The sequence below is a fragment of the Abrus precatorius genome, unplaced genomic scaffold (genome assembly GCF_003935025.1).
Source record: "Abrus precatorius isolate BTA unplaced genomic scaffold, Abrus_2018 Scaffold10, whole genome shotgun sequence".
Taxonomy (NCBI): domain Eukaryota; kingdom Viridiplantae; phylum Streptophyta; class Magnoliopsida; order Fabales; family Fabaceae; genus Abrus; species Abrus precatorius.
Window position 1 is genome coordinate 28,016,497 of NW_020874292.1, and position 15,320 is coordinate 28,031,816.

Sequence of the window (15,320 nt, forward strand, 5' to 3'; positions counted from 1 at the left end):
GGTTACATAACATAGTTTTTTTCTAAAGAATTTTGAGAAAAGAACTAAAACAGTTTTTTTTTTCTTTTCAAAATCTTCAATAAATTTTGTACAAGTATACCTTTTAAGTAAATTATTAAAAATAACACAAATAAACGGACTTCTTAAAATAGCACAAAGTTGTAGAGAAAATGTAACAACCATTAACATAGCACAAAGCTGGAACGGAAAATTGGTTCCCATTAAGACGCATATCCATGCATTGAATGGAAAATGAAAGAAAAACAGGTCTCGTTGCCGAAATGTTAGATATACAAATGAAATAAATGCAAAAGGCTCACATAAGGAATTTTGTTTACCCTCCTTCCTTAATACTTAATTCCATGCAGCTTGTGTGAAGGTTTTATATTTATTTTTATAATTGTGAAGACAATCTCTTCATCTACTACCGAGTTGAGAGCTCTGGGATTTTAAAGAAATGCACTCTCCAAAATGCGATTAACCCATGTTGACGTGCTTTTAAGAAAACTCAACATGATACCAAAAAAAAAACAAAAAGATCACATATCCATAGGAATTTGCTATTAGACGTTAAAATGGCACTGGTTAAGATTTTGTCCTTCCCTAATTTTTCAGGGTAATGTTTTTCAGGTAGCGGTGGGGTGTACTTATTTTTTGCACGTATGTATAGTTATTAGCTAATGCTTCTCCTTATCTATGTTGAGGATTTTAAAAAATTACACTCCAAAATCGCAATTAGGCCAAGTTTGCGGGTTTTCAAGAAAGACAAAAGCTAACTAGTGTAACAAGGATATTGGTTAAGAACTTAAAAACAAAAAGTTTTTTATGTTAAAATATTGTTAATGCACATTTCTTTATATCATAGTCTAACATTATTTCTGATAAAATTTTTCTACCTTCATTTTCTTAAACTATGCCGTTAGGGCAATGATTAGCAAAATATTACAAAAAGTATGAATATCTCACCGATAAATCTTCCTTCTAAGTTATCATTAATTATTGAGCGAGCTTGAGTGTTACCAAATCCTGGGCAGCATATCGAAGCAGGATTGGGGGAAGTTGTCTGTTGAGCAATTCATGGAGTGGGCAATTTAATTGTGCACAGTATGCTGCATGACAAGATATACATTATTATGCATGCAAACTGTTGCTCATCATATTGAGGGACAAGTGACCATCAACTTAGTTTTGAAGCTTAATCGTGGTTCCATATATAAGGCAAAAGAAAACATTATTAACATTATTATTACAGATTATGTTGATGTTGTCCAAAAGAAGTATATGATTTCCCCTGGAATTATGGACCCTGTACTCTATTCAAACTATCCCATCCGTTTCTATTGGATTCTTCAAAATTTTTGTCAGAAGATTCATGGTATATTCTTTTTGTTAGCGCCAAAGCTTGAGTTAGTAGTTTCTGGAACAGACAGACAATTATTTGCTTAAAGATTAGATTGTGGTGCATCTTTCTTTGTTCCACAGACGTTTTTCTCTTCCTCTCCTAACTACTATATTTACCCACTTTTTTGTCCCTTATTTCTTGTTTGTAAACATTCCAATAATATGGGGTGGTAGCTGGCAATATAATGATGCTAAATGGAAATGAACATAATTGTACGTGGTTGGGTAGGAATCTGTTATCTAGATTGTTAAAGAACCAATTAGTTGAAGCCTGTGGTGTTTAGAGCCATAGAATGATACAATAAGTCCAATCTATTAGAAATTTAGATATAAAATTCATTACGGATTCACTTGACAGCTAAAGCTTTGAGAACATCACACTACCCCTGTCCCAATTTTCACAAAGGGACCTAGTTTGTTGCTAATTTGGGACACAGAACGAAGAAGCAAATGCATTATCGAAAAATAATAAAAGAAAGTTCCAAAAAGAAAGATCAGAGTGAAAACGATGTTTGCAAGTTGTCGTTTTTCAAAATAAATCATGTCTCCCAAAAGCAACTTCGACAATTAGTCCCGGTCTTGACTTTCAAACTGAACTGTTGTAGTATTCAACTGAGAATTTTTTGTTGAATCAATATCTATAAGACCACCAACACACTGTTCTGTTTTCATGCAATTATCAATCTTATAATGTTTTTTGATTCAAGACTAACCTTTAATCTATTTCAAGGGAAGATAGGGCCATTCAAACAGAATCGTTCTTTTATGTTTTGCACTTTTAATTTTTCTTTAAAAGTTATGGAGGTAATGCAATCCACTTAAACAAAAGCAACATATGATCAACAAGTAAAAACGTTCTTTGTTCTTTAATAACAGAAACATAAAGTTGATTTTAAAAAGGAGTCATTGGGATGCAAAGGGTTTAAAACATACTTACATAGTTACATACCAATACGATAAAAGCACATTATACCTTCTTCTGTAGTGGCAAAAAAATTCAAAACAATCAAAAGTAATTGGATTTATTTGATTTGGGTTTAGAAAACAATTTCAACAAACTTGACTAAATCAACTTTTTGAAGAAAAGGTTGATTCAATTCAAGTGATCAAATAAATAAATTATATTTTTTTAATAATTTAATTAGAATAAACAAATAGTATGAATATTTTTACATTAATTTTTAACCATAAAATGTAATATTAGAAAAACAATATTTAATTTTACAATATTTAATTTAAAGTCATACTTATTGTGCATTTTAATAGGTTAATAATATAAAAAATTTTATACGGATAATGTATCACAATTAAACTGTAATTTTAAAATTTTAAAATATAAAAAATAAATATTTTATAAATATGCACGAATCTATGATATAAAATTAATAATTTCTTCTAAATTTTAAAAATCAATTAGAGTATACTTACTAAGAGAAGATTTTTTTTTTCAAAACAGAAGAAAGATATATTTGCTAACATGAGTAAGGCTAGACTTTAAAATAGTGATGTTAGTAACACATAAAAAAATATTTAGATAAATAAATTTTTTTATTTTATATACACAAGTATATTATTTAATAAATTAATTTTATTTTAAAAAGTTTTAATATTTTATATATTTTTTTTATTTGGACTTAAAACATGAAAAGATTTCAAGCTAAAACAGTAGTTCATTAAGACAAGAATTCAATAAGTTAAGAAATACATTGAGCATATTTTTATAATAATTATGAGACTTATGGCATTGTTATTCTTAAAAGTTGACTTGTATGTTGACTTTTATTTTATCAACAATAACGATGATAATTTTTTTCCACGTTCCCTTAATCTCTTTATAACAATATTTTATTTAATAGTGTGTGTATATATTATTTTCATAATTAAATGTGTAATTTTAACCAATCAACTATGCAAATAAAAAAGAAATATAGCTAGTTTATTTTGTTAGTTTTTATGTATTAGTATAAAAATTAAAATGTCATGTAATAATATGTTGTTACATTATTTAATATGTATGTTTATAATTTAGATGTTTTAAAAATTATTTAAAAAATAAAATAATAATCATGAGTTCATAATATAAATTTTACAACATATAAAAATTAAATATAAATAATAATTACCTAGATAATGTGAAATTAGAGTGAAGGAAAAATATATTCATTCAATTTAATTTACTAGAAAATTAATTTTAGAAAATAAAAATAGTCCTATCAATTACTAATAAATTATAAAGAATGAAAATGGACCTTAATAGGCGTTAACTAACTACTCCAATTTATTTATTTATTCTAATACATCCATTTTTTTAATCTTATATAGCTTAGTATGTGCACACATCCAATGCAGCGTTCTCAATTACCTTTGCTACTTGGAGTTTACTCTTGATTTTTTATTGCCTAACACTTAATTTCGACAATAAAATTTTTATTCAAGCTTATGTGATATACCTTTGGTCTCAAGGTAACATTCAAGACAATCCTTCGTTCATGTTTGTCCCATTTGAATCTTATGATTTATATATTTCTTTATTTTTTTTATCATTTTATATGATAGATTTAAAATACTCAAATTATGCTACTTACAGCTGTATTTATTAAACTTAAAGACAATAGATTATTTTCTTTCTTTTGATTCACATATTCAATCGAGATCTAGATTTTCTTTCGTTTGTATGGGAATTGAATATCTAGTTTTTTTTTCTTAAGCAAATCTTCTCTTAAGCAAAAAAACAATATTCATTTAAGTTTAGCAAATTCGCTTAAACGAGTGCCTTTTCATCTTTTCTATTACACGGAAGATCTAAACGCAGGGTCTGTATTTAATTATTGCAAAAAATTCATTAAGCTTGAACAATCCTTCCCTTAGTCAATGGCAAGACTGCAACAATTTGCGTTTCATTATAGCAGCACCCACGAAGAGAAAAAATGTGCCCAACATTTCAAACCAAGGAAATTCTTCACCCTAAATCAACACAACCTAATATTCACGTGCAAAAGATGCACATAAACCAGTGTCAAGATACATATAATTAAAGGATTAACTTGCGACACAACTACTTTCATTTTCCATGCAAATCTATAATAAACAAAGTAAACGGTCATTGAAGTGACGACAAAACTAGACATCACAACAACAAGGTAAGTGAACATTTAAGACTTCTTCTTAGCCAATTTCTCTACCACATGTGTTGAAACAACTTGAGAAATCATGAGATTGGGAGATTCCTCTTCTTCCTTAGTTTTGTTGTGTTTAGATCCTCCGTGGAGACACAAAAAGTGAAAAGGCACTCGTTTAAGCAAACTTGCTAGGTTTAAGCAAAAAAAGAACTAGATGTTCAATTCTCATACAAACTAAAGAAAATATAGATCCTGATAAGTAATGTTTCATCTTTTATACTTTAATAAGTATATAATTAGTTCAATTACTTTTATTTATTTATTTGTTTTAGTATTTGATTTTTACTTCAAGATCATAAATTATATGCTAAAAGATAAAATTTTAAGTAAACTCTCATTTTAATTTCTAAAATAGTAAGCATTGTGCATTTTAATTCCTAAATTTAAAAAATGTTAAGTTAGTTTCTAACTTTTGTTTTTTTCAATCATTTTAGCCTATCAAGCCACACATAATAATAAAATATTGACATGTTGTATTAAGTGATATGTATGATTTATTATATGATAAAAATGATGTTCTATAAGATGTGATATATTTTGGGGTATTTTAGTTTCTAAAATAGTCATTTGTTAAACATTTTAATCTGTTTTTTTTAAAAACATGTCATCTACCTACCATTTTTCTTCTTCATTATTCTACACCATCATTGTCATAAACTATCATTATTGGTCATCGTCTGTCATAAATTATCATTGTTGGTCATCGTCTGAGGCTCTTCCTTATCCACAATCTTCAACTTCTAAAGCTCTACAATGAATTGTGACACCATAATCTTTTCCATCTTGTTTTTCATTACATATATCACTTTTTTGCACCTTTAATTCAGACCTAGATAACAACATTTAATGTTGACATAAATCATAAAGGCTCTTAACCTTCAACGTAGCTATATTTTTAGTTTCACATTCTTAACTTCTTCTAACAACTTCATCCCTTCAATCCAATAATGTATATCCTCCTTGTGAAGTTCAAAAAACTTGTTTTTCCTCATAATGGAGGCATTAAAAGCTTCACTAAAACTCAAGGTGGAAACTTTTTGCAACTTTTGTATAATTTTTCTATGCATCGAACCTTAAAACATCACAAAATATGATGGTGTGCTAGAATTCACTCACTAGCAATAGCAATGAAGATACTAACACAAATGTTGTTCTAAGAGCATTCAATTTCAAAGGTAGTAAAGAACAAGTAGATAAACATCATAATCATGAAATTATAAAGTAGAGAACCTTGAAATCACTATTATCAATATTATAGAACATACATAGTGTCTGACAAGAGTGATTTTTGGCAATGATAATGATAAAATGATCAAGAAGAATAATAATTAATAGATGAACTATCTTAAAAAGCATGAATTAAAATGTCTAACAAGTGACAATTTTCTGAAATAAAATGTTAAAAAATAAGACTTAAAAACATGAATTAAAATTGTATAAGATGTCATCTTTTATATGTAATTAATTATACATATCACTTAACGTGACATATTATGTATTAACAGTATTTAGGTATAAGGCTTAAAATGCACAATAAAAATAAAAGTTAGAAATTAATGTGACATTTTTAAAATTTTAAGAACGAAAATATCCAATGCTTACTATCACAAAGACTTAAATGAATGTTTAGTTATAAAATTTTAGCCTTAGTTAGATTAGGAATGCAAAAAAAAAATAAAAAAATTCACATCCTTCGTTAATTAAATAGCTTGTGATGATAATTATTTCACTTTCCCTTAATATATTATTCCATAAAGAAGACTTTCCTTTTTTTTTTTATCTTGATTCCATATCACTTGTTCCAAGTCTATTATCCATCCTTTAGTACCTTTAACGAGCCTATTAGTGTGTTTAGGATTGATACAACATGTCAAAAGGCTTTAATTTTTGTTTTGCTCACATCCTTCTCGATCTTTTCACTGGCTAGTTTATATTTCTCTCAAATTTTAGGATCAATACAATTATCATGTTTTGAACTTTTCCTTTTAATCTTAACTTAATCCAATAATGTTATGCTTCTAGGTTTTATTTAGGAATTTAGTCAAAGAAAGAAAGAAAAAATTTGAAAAGTAAAGAAAGAGAAGAGAAGGAAAGATTAATTAATACAAAATTTTATAAATTAAATAAACTTAACAATATTAGATTAGGAGAGTTTTGGAGTTTTTATAAACTTTTTTTTTTATTTAAAAACTCTCAAACATTTTATATAAGTCTTCTCATTTTCTTTTTTTCAAAAACTAACTCTCAAACAAAAATTTCATATTCTTTATTCATAAATCTACATCGTATTGATTTGAGAATTTCTTTTGATAACTTTGAGATCCTTTGGATATTATCCCATATAATAAGTTTTTTTAGGAACCCATATATCAAGCTTGTTATGAACGTGAACAATAAAATGTAGAAGTGACTATTTTTAGGCAAAACATTAGATATGGTATTAGGATTGTTATAAGCCAGGTTGATTACTCCTGGAAACGGAGTTACACATAAGTGTTATTTTCGAATTACAAAATAAAAGAATGAAGATTTCACGAAGGAGAAAATTTTCAAATTTTAGAAACGAAAATTGCAACACATAAAACAAAACAAGCTCTATAGTCTATATCTAGAATTCAAACAGAGTTTTATGGCCGCAAAAACTTTAAATTATATACGCAGATAATATAGATGCTTTCTATACTGTGTTCATAGTTGACGAGTTTTTTTTGTTGAAAATTTGGTATTAGGAACAAGCTAAATTTAGGAACAATTAATTAGAAATGATACTAAATGTAATTAGTGGATCGAATGTGATCTAGCATTCAATAACACTATACTCAGCAATATACATATATTTTTCTTAATACTTTATTGCTTGAACCTTTTTTGCCTATGATGCTATATATAGGCTTGGTGATATTGGTATTTGATTCAAAGTGACTCTTTATTAAATAATAAATCTATTAATTGTTATAGATTCTAATAACTATAAAAATAAAATAAAATGAAATGATGCTCTATGAACGTGTATTTGGACAACTTTCTTGTTCCGTGGTTACAAAGGGGCAAGGCATTTCAAATGGGAAATTGGCAAGTCGCTGTCTCAAACCAAATTTCGATTGACCGCAGCAGCAGCAATTTCTGGTTGCAGTGGCAAAGTGATGTGCCAATGCCACGATGGAGATGTGACTTGGCAATTCCCATTCTAATATTACGTGTGTACCCGCTGGAAGCATCATTATTTTATTTTTATTTTTAGTTAATATAGAATATTTAAAAAATTAGACATTTTTGTGAGTAACTTTAAAGAGTAAATTTGTCCAGACTTTATAAAATATGTTAATATGATGAACACAGAGAATGCAAAAGATTAAAGTAAGTAGTCGTCAATTAATGATTATGCATTAGTACAAAATAATAAAAATAAACAAACTGCAAGGTGATAGATGGTGAGGCCTAAATGGAAAGGAAAAGCATAGAATATACGAGCATGATGCACCTAAGGAATCTGTTGGAGACTAGATCATGAGTGTGAAGGTCCCACATGGGGTGGGCGATAATTGGTACACATCATCGAGGGGGGAATAATTCAGTCCCCTTGTTAGAAACCAACCATTGCATGTTATCTGAGGGAATCACGCCCATAATGGCTAAGCCAACCCAGCATGAAGCCATTCAAAGGTGTTGTCCTAGTTTAGCATCCACGTGCCTTCTCCACATTGGTTGAGTGTTAAGGTTAATGGTCACAGATCATTTTCAGCAGTCTTTTTTTTTGCTGAGGATGTGCGGTCCATTGAGAGTGGGGACTCTCCACCGCCCTTCAACTTTTTACCTAAACTTTGTCGCTTTACAGACAACGCTTCTTATAGCTTTGTGGTGGTAAATATCTCTGAGTGCTTCAACTTATATCAATTTTATATTTAGTTGATTTCAAATTAGTGTCTTTCTAATAGAATCTAATATAAACAGCAGTAACATGTCGGAATGATGATTAATGTTTGAGTCATTTAAAACGAAGGAAGAAATCTTGCCTACTCTCGACCAAATGGACTGATTGCATTATCCAACAGACATTATTTCTGGAAATGGTTTTTATTTTTAACCATGCAGATGTAATTCTAACATCTTCTTCCATAACAACGTGATTTTATTGCTTTCGGATAGTAAGGTACCAATTTACTAAATAAAATTCTATAGATTACATGGATAAAATTTAGTAATTAAATAACAAGGCATAATGAAAACGGAAGGCTAAAGAATACATAAATTTGTGACACGCAATTGGAGAAGGAAACAATCCAGCTTACGTTCAGAATGGGAATTAACATTATCTCGACACTATAGATGAGCATTATTATGAAGATCCCCGATAATGTTTTTTAAATTTCATGGCCAGCATGATAGTGTCTTAGCCCAAAGGAGCAACAAGACGTGTAAGGGATAGAAACAAGTATAAATAAAGGACAAAAGCTAATTTAGTATCGTGAAATGACCAAATCACCTCACGCAATGCATCCCTGGTAAAAATACAAAATAAAATTACATGGTCGAATAGTAATTAATTGTATTATAAATTTATGTCTCGTAAAATTAATTTATTTTAAATAATTCTTAATAGAAGAATAATTGAGAGAGAATTTAAAATATGTTTAAAAAAACAATTGTAGGAATTTTGTAAGATAGATAGAGTGACGTGGCACATGAAACGGGTAAAAGGGGGGGTGTGTCACGAGTGTAGGACGTGGAAAGCATAGGCATGTGGGGCCATGTGAAGTTTTGGTCTTTTGGAAAAGGGGGGTTCCCAACGCTGTGAGCAATGCAAATGGGCCGATTCAGGGAACGAAAAGTTGTCCACGCAATTAACCTCTTTTTTTCTTGTGTTGTTTTTTCTTTCCTATTTTTTCTCATATGGGTCCCACAATTCATTTGGGATTTTGGAGGGTAATGATGCCCATTCATGACGGGCCCCACATCAGGCACCGCCCTATTTCCTTTGTTGCCTTTCAATTGGCTATTTCTCCAAACTCCCAAACGTCCGTTTCTCATTTTGCTTCATGCTTTGCAAAAGCTAATCTCCCCATCCTTAATTTTTGGTGCACAGCTTAACTTGACCATAACAGGCAAAAACATACCTTTTTCTTTAACATGTTACGGACACCAAGCTTCCTTCACATATCACATTATAATTATACATGCCAGCTAGAGTTCCTATGTGCCCACTAATTTAATTACATTTAATTAGTGCTACATTAGCAACATATTTCTTCCATGGGTACCACACCCATTAACCAAGGACAGATTTTGTAGCTGTATAACAATGCTAATTATCTGCACAAGTGAAGTAATTGGGTACGGTTTCAATTAAAGTCTTTGTGAGGTGAGGGCTTTTCATGAGAGAGATCAGACTCCTCAGTGTTGTTCTTGTCTGTGGAAATTATTAAGTTTTATGTTTATTTGTTTTCCATTATTTATGATTGCTCCATTTTGGATGCCTAGCTGGCTAACTTTTCGATCTGGGGAAAAGGATGGGTCCACTCTAGAGTGGTAGAGCACATTTTTTAAGGTGTTAATAATACGAGGGGGGAAAGAATTATATTATTTATATAATATTTTTATCATATTACTTTTATTTTTTATTATATCAAATATCATTTTTTTATTTCATAGAAAATTAAATAAAAAATTGCACAAATATTATTGCTCAAAAGAAAGACCCTTCCACTCCACACCAAAGAGGAAAGACTTGCTGCTCGTACAAAATGGGGATTCCCCCATTAGTTGTCACCGTGTAAACTTTATGTAATTTGAGTAAATATAGATCTTGATTATTTAAAAGATACAAATGATATCATCCTGATTCTTTATTAATAACTATTTAACGGAAATACTATTTGATATAGAATTTTTAACACGAATATTGTCGTGTGTAATAATTAAAAGATATAGTAATCTTTTCATTTTGTGAATTCTTTAACAAAAAACTATTCACTCCTTTTAATATATTTCTATATTAGAATAATTCGAGATCATAATTTGGTTTAAAGAAAATAATAAAGGATATTTTACCATATTTACGATAAAGAATTAATGAAAACTAAAAATGAGTGGTTTCACTTAATTTCTACACTGTATATACACGTACCAAAATAATTGTATTAGTAAGATCTCATCTATATGTACTTATTTTTTTGTTTTATTTTGCATCAGGGATAAATAAACAAAAGGAAAAACTTTGACAACTAGGCACAGCGATGTCTTTTAATTAGTGTCAGTGACATGCGTCATCAATTTGAAAAAGATTCTTCCAAGTGATCACACCTCACACACTCTTCTCTCTTACTTCTACTATTCAATACTCTACGCCTCTATATAAACCTCTCACGCTTGATCAACTCCTTCACCTCACTCACAAAACACACTCTTTCTTTCTCATTCAAACACTTCTCCAACCTTTTCTCAAGTTTTATTTGAATCCCTCTCTCCTTTCCAAATGGCCAGTGTTGAGGTAATTCAAAGATTAGTTTCTTTGTTATTGCCTCTGGTTTTGTACTTCCCTTCATTAGTCCACGTGTGTAGTTTAGTTCCTACATGCAAACGATGAAAATCATAACTTTAATTACGGAATATAGCTATTTTTTATTTTCACTTTCTTGTTTTGTTTGTTGTGATTCATTGCCGATCAACGAATCAGTTTGATTTTTTTTCTGTCTTGAGAACGTGTGCGATATACAAATTTAAATATTGCATTTGCGATGGTAAAAGTCTCTTGCAATAATATAATCGCCGCATATTTGGTAACCATCAATATATACAAACCAGAAATTGCTGCTTAATCTGCACGAGATTTGAGAGTATCAACGTGTTTCATAGCCTTCTTGATCAATGATTGACTATGAAACACGAACCATTTTTTCGGTGGATCAATATCTTTAAAATATTTATTGGTATGTTGAATTGGGTTGCGATCAACAGTTCTATGTGAACCACGTTTCTTTTCTTTTCTTACTTTTTTCTTGTTGATCTGGTTAATAAAATCACAGTTGCATAAGAAGCGAAGATCATTGATCAATTTATGGCGTAAGTTCTTTTTATCTTTTCCGCTAAGCAGACTCAATAATTTCTTAAAACTAAAACCAACGATACCCCAACTAGTTGTTGAAGCTAATTAACGCGCCACCCCCCCCCCCCCCCCCAATAACCGCGTTGAACTTCTCCAAGCTTAAAAGAAAAGGAAAACAATGATTCTATCACTATATTTGGCTAGAACTTTACTTCATAAGTTCTATTAATTTCACGATAATTTAGACGATTTACATATGTCTTGTAACACATTATGATAGTTTTGATTATGTGATGTTTCATTCAAGTGTCCCTCCCTTCAAGTATTTGGTTTCTCATTTTTATAAAATCTATTACCTTTGTAAAGTTTGGCTCTATAAGACTTTGTTAAGTAAAAATAGATCTTATCTAACAGGTTGTACAACAAGCTCCACCACCAGTGCAAGAGAATGAAACAACCGAGGTAACCAAGACCCAGGAAACAACCACAGAACAACCAGCCACTGAGGTTCCTGCCCAAGAACAATCAGTAGCTGAGGTTCCTGCTCCAGAATCGACCACCCAACAACCAAAGGAAGAAACCACCGAAGAACCAAAAGAAACAGAAGCAACAACAGAAGCTCCAGCTGCTACAGAAACCCAAGTTCTAGTTGAAGGTGAGACTGTGGAGGAGGTAACAAAGGACAAAGAGGAAGCAAAGCCAGAGGAAGAGAAGCCAGCAACAGAGAAATCAGAGGAAAAAACTGAAGAAGTGAAAGAAGAAGCAACAGCAGAGGAGCCTAAAGAAGCTACCAAAACAGAATCAGCACCAACAGCAACAGCACAGGAAGAGAACAAACCAGCTGAGTCAGCAGCGGAAGCCACAGAAGAGGTTACTGTTGAGAAGGCTGAAGCTTAGAACTACGGATAGAGTGAGTAAAAAAAAATGTTTAAATCGTCCTTCTTGTTGTTGGGATCAGGTCTACCATTTTGCATGTCATGGTTGAAAAGCTTTTCTATTTTTATTTCATTAGTCTTTATTATTAATATTATTATATGATGGTAAGTCTTATGGTTGTATGGTGGGTATACCTACATGTAAGCATGGCCCTTGGCTCCACGTCAGCATACATGCCAAGAGCTGGACATGAGAGATACTAGGAGTTGTGTATTGAAGTGAACTAAGCTGCTGGCGCTTGAGTTTGTGGATGATGGTTATGGGTGGGTTACATGAGTTTGTGATGGTGTGTTATTGTGTTTCTCTAGGTTTGAATAAATGATATTTACTTTTATACTGTTACTTTTATCAAAGAATATTTCGTTTTTAAATTTGCTTCTATCTCTTTCTATTAAATTACATCACTAATTATATTTATGATTCTCGCTTTTCTATTCCTCTTTGTCACTAGGTTTACACCCCTCTTAAAATGTCTATCAAACATTATTATATAGTAAGTTCAAAAGGTATGTAAGCCAATGGAGGTGGTTCACACGATGCATGCCTATAATTTTTCTTAAATAAAGTTTTGGATTCAAACTATGTGTGATATGTTGTTTTGTCATTAGAACGTCTAAATTATATATTAGAACAAGTTATAAAAGATGAGTATTTTTCCTCTCCTTAAATTTGACTCTTCACAAATGCGAAACCACACGTGAATAACTAACAACGCAAATTCCAATTTCGAAGACTGAAGCCAGTATAGTTCACAGCCATTCCATTATTTTTCGGGGGAAAAAGTGTAGCATTTGTATCCTGAATTAGCGTCGTAACCAGAAAACAATTCCTGGAGGAAGACACTGTATTAAATGAAAGTTCATGATTAAGGACTACTGCACGTTGCAACAGAATTTCCTACTCCAGTGAAGGGAAAAAACAATAAAAAGTTCTCAAAATCATTCTTGCATCAATCTGTTAAGAGTTTCTCGTAAAAGTATTGATACCAATAAAAAAAACCACATTAACCAAAATTTTATTGTTAAAAAATCGCATGTATTAGAAAAAACATTTACGCCCTTAATATTCTTAATGATCTTCAAGAAGTTGCAGACAAAGGTTTCTGCCTCCTAAACAAAAAATTCAGAGGGCAGATAGTAGTAGCTTTTTTCTTCGGGGTGAACAGTGACGTAGTAAACGCATCACAATTGATAAATTGTTTGAATTTTGAAAATGCTAATTCTAAATAGATTATGAGGAATAGTAGCACTTTGAACATGACCAATAGCTATTTAGTAAAATGATCACATCAAAGAATCATCAATTTTTCCTTCCTTGACTGATACTTGACCCCATATATTAATTCATTTGACAGAAGATCAAGTGACAAATTGACAATGCTACCAACAAATAATTTGAGAAACAGAACCAGAGCCTTTTCACATTATCATTTTGTGATCAGATGTAATCCTATCCTACCTTGTAATTTGTACAAAGTTGAGTGTCGATATTACAATGTGCAATCAAATTCTCTCCTACCCGAATTGCAGGTGATCATTACGTTTCATAGAGCTGCAAATGCATAGTTGGAAAGCCAAACCACTGAAACCAACTGGTATGTATTTCACAGATGTCCAAAAGAAAAGAAGAACCTTCCTCTGTTCTGCAGACATTCTCCCAACACCTTCCTAAGTTTTCTTTTTTTTTTTTTCATAAAATATAATATTAAAAATTAACAATTGAGTAGCTTCTCCTATCAGATGTTTAAGCAATGAGTTATGGAAAGCCTTCAAAAAAAAATTATTTCAAAGACTTCATTAAACACCATAATGACTTATGAAGAGAATTTATTGCATATCCACAAAAGGTGAAACTACTACGATAATAGATTTTAAAATGATTATGCAATTCAGCAAGAAAACAGTGAATTCATATTTTCTTAACATGCTATCTCTGAATAAGTCCTCAAACGGACAATTACCATTAACACAATTTTATTAGACGGTTTCAGTAAAGGTAAAAATATAGCTGCATTATGGTATTTTCTTTTTGTAAAAAAAGTACCAAAATTGTGATTCCATGCTGCATAACAAAAACAAATCACTATGAACCTAAGGGAGACATTTGTACAAAATGTAGTCACATCAAGGTTGAACCTATTGGGCTAGGTGAAAGGAATAATTTAAACACAGATAAGATCTCTAGCATGATTGATGACCAGTTAGGAAAGTAGTAGATTTCAATAACGATTCTAAGTTTTAACAAAGCAAACAATTCCTTTAAGGAAAGTGAGAAAGTTTATAAGTATCCAAAACAATGATGCTTTCCAAGAAGCAATAAGGCATTAAAACCCTTTTTGCTACACTGGATAAAATGGAAATGGTATTTCACTCCCATGGAGCATTGAATCAAGATCTTCAAGCTCTAAACTTTTAAAGAACTGTTGGAGCTTTGTGTTGGAAAGATTATCAGCAAAGCATTGGCAAAATGTGATATCTGCTCAGATATGGATGTTACAAAACGTTTCTGTATAAGAAGATCAACAAACTTCTCCCTGTTCTTACTATTCACTACAAGGTTTTTCCCACTTGGACAAAGCTCAACCACTTTCCTGGATCCTAATTCCTCTACCTGTCTAACAAATGTCAGACCTAATGCATCATCATCCATCTCCGATATTTGCTTGCAGCTTCTATACAAGAAAGGATTAGCATCCGATTTATCTTCTAATTTAATTTAGTTTCCAGCCAATTGCATGAAAAACACACGATAAAAAACAATAG

At 30.8% G+C, this 15,320-nt stretch overlaps 1 protein-coding gene across 1 annotated transcript; it reads left to right on the plus strand.

The window, feature by feature from the left end:
- The first annotated feature begins 10,960 nt into the window (after positions 1-10,960).
- On the plus strand, positions 10,961-12,924 carry LOC113852748 (serine-aspartate repeat-containing protein I-like). The gene is made up of 2 exons (XM_027483109.1): positions 10,961-11,067; positions 12,037-12,924. Exons 1-2 carry the CDS (start codon positions 11,053-11,055, stop codon positions 12,517-12,519), a joined length of 498 nt encoding a protein of 165 aa, XP_027338910.1. The 5' UTR covers positions 10,961-11,052; the 3' UTR covers positions 12,520-12,924.
- The last annotated feature ends 2,396 nt before the right edge of the window (positions 12,925-15,320 follow it).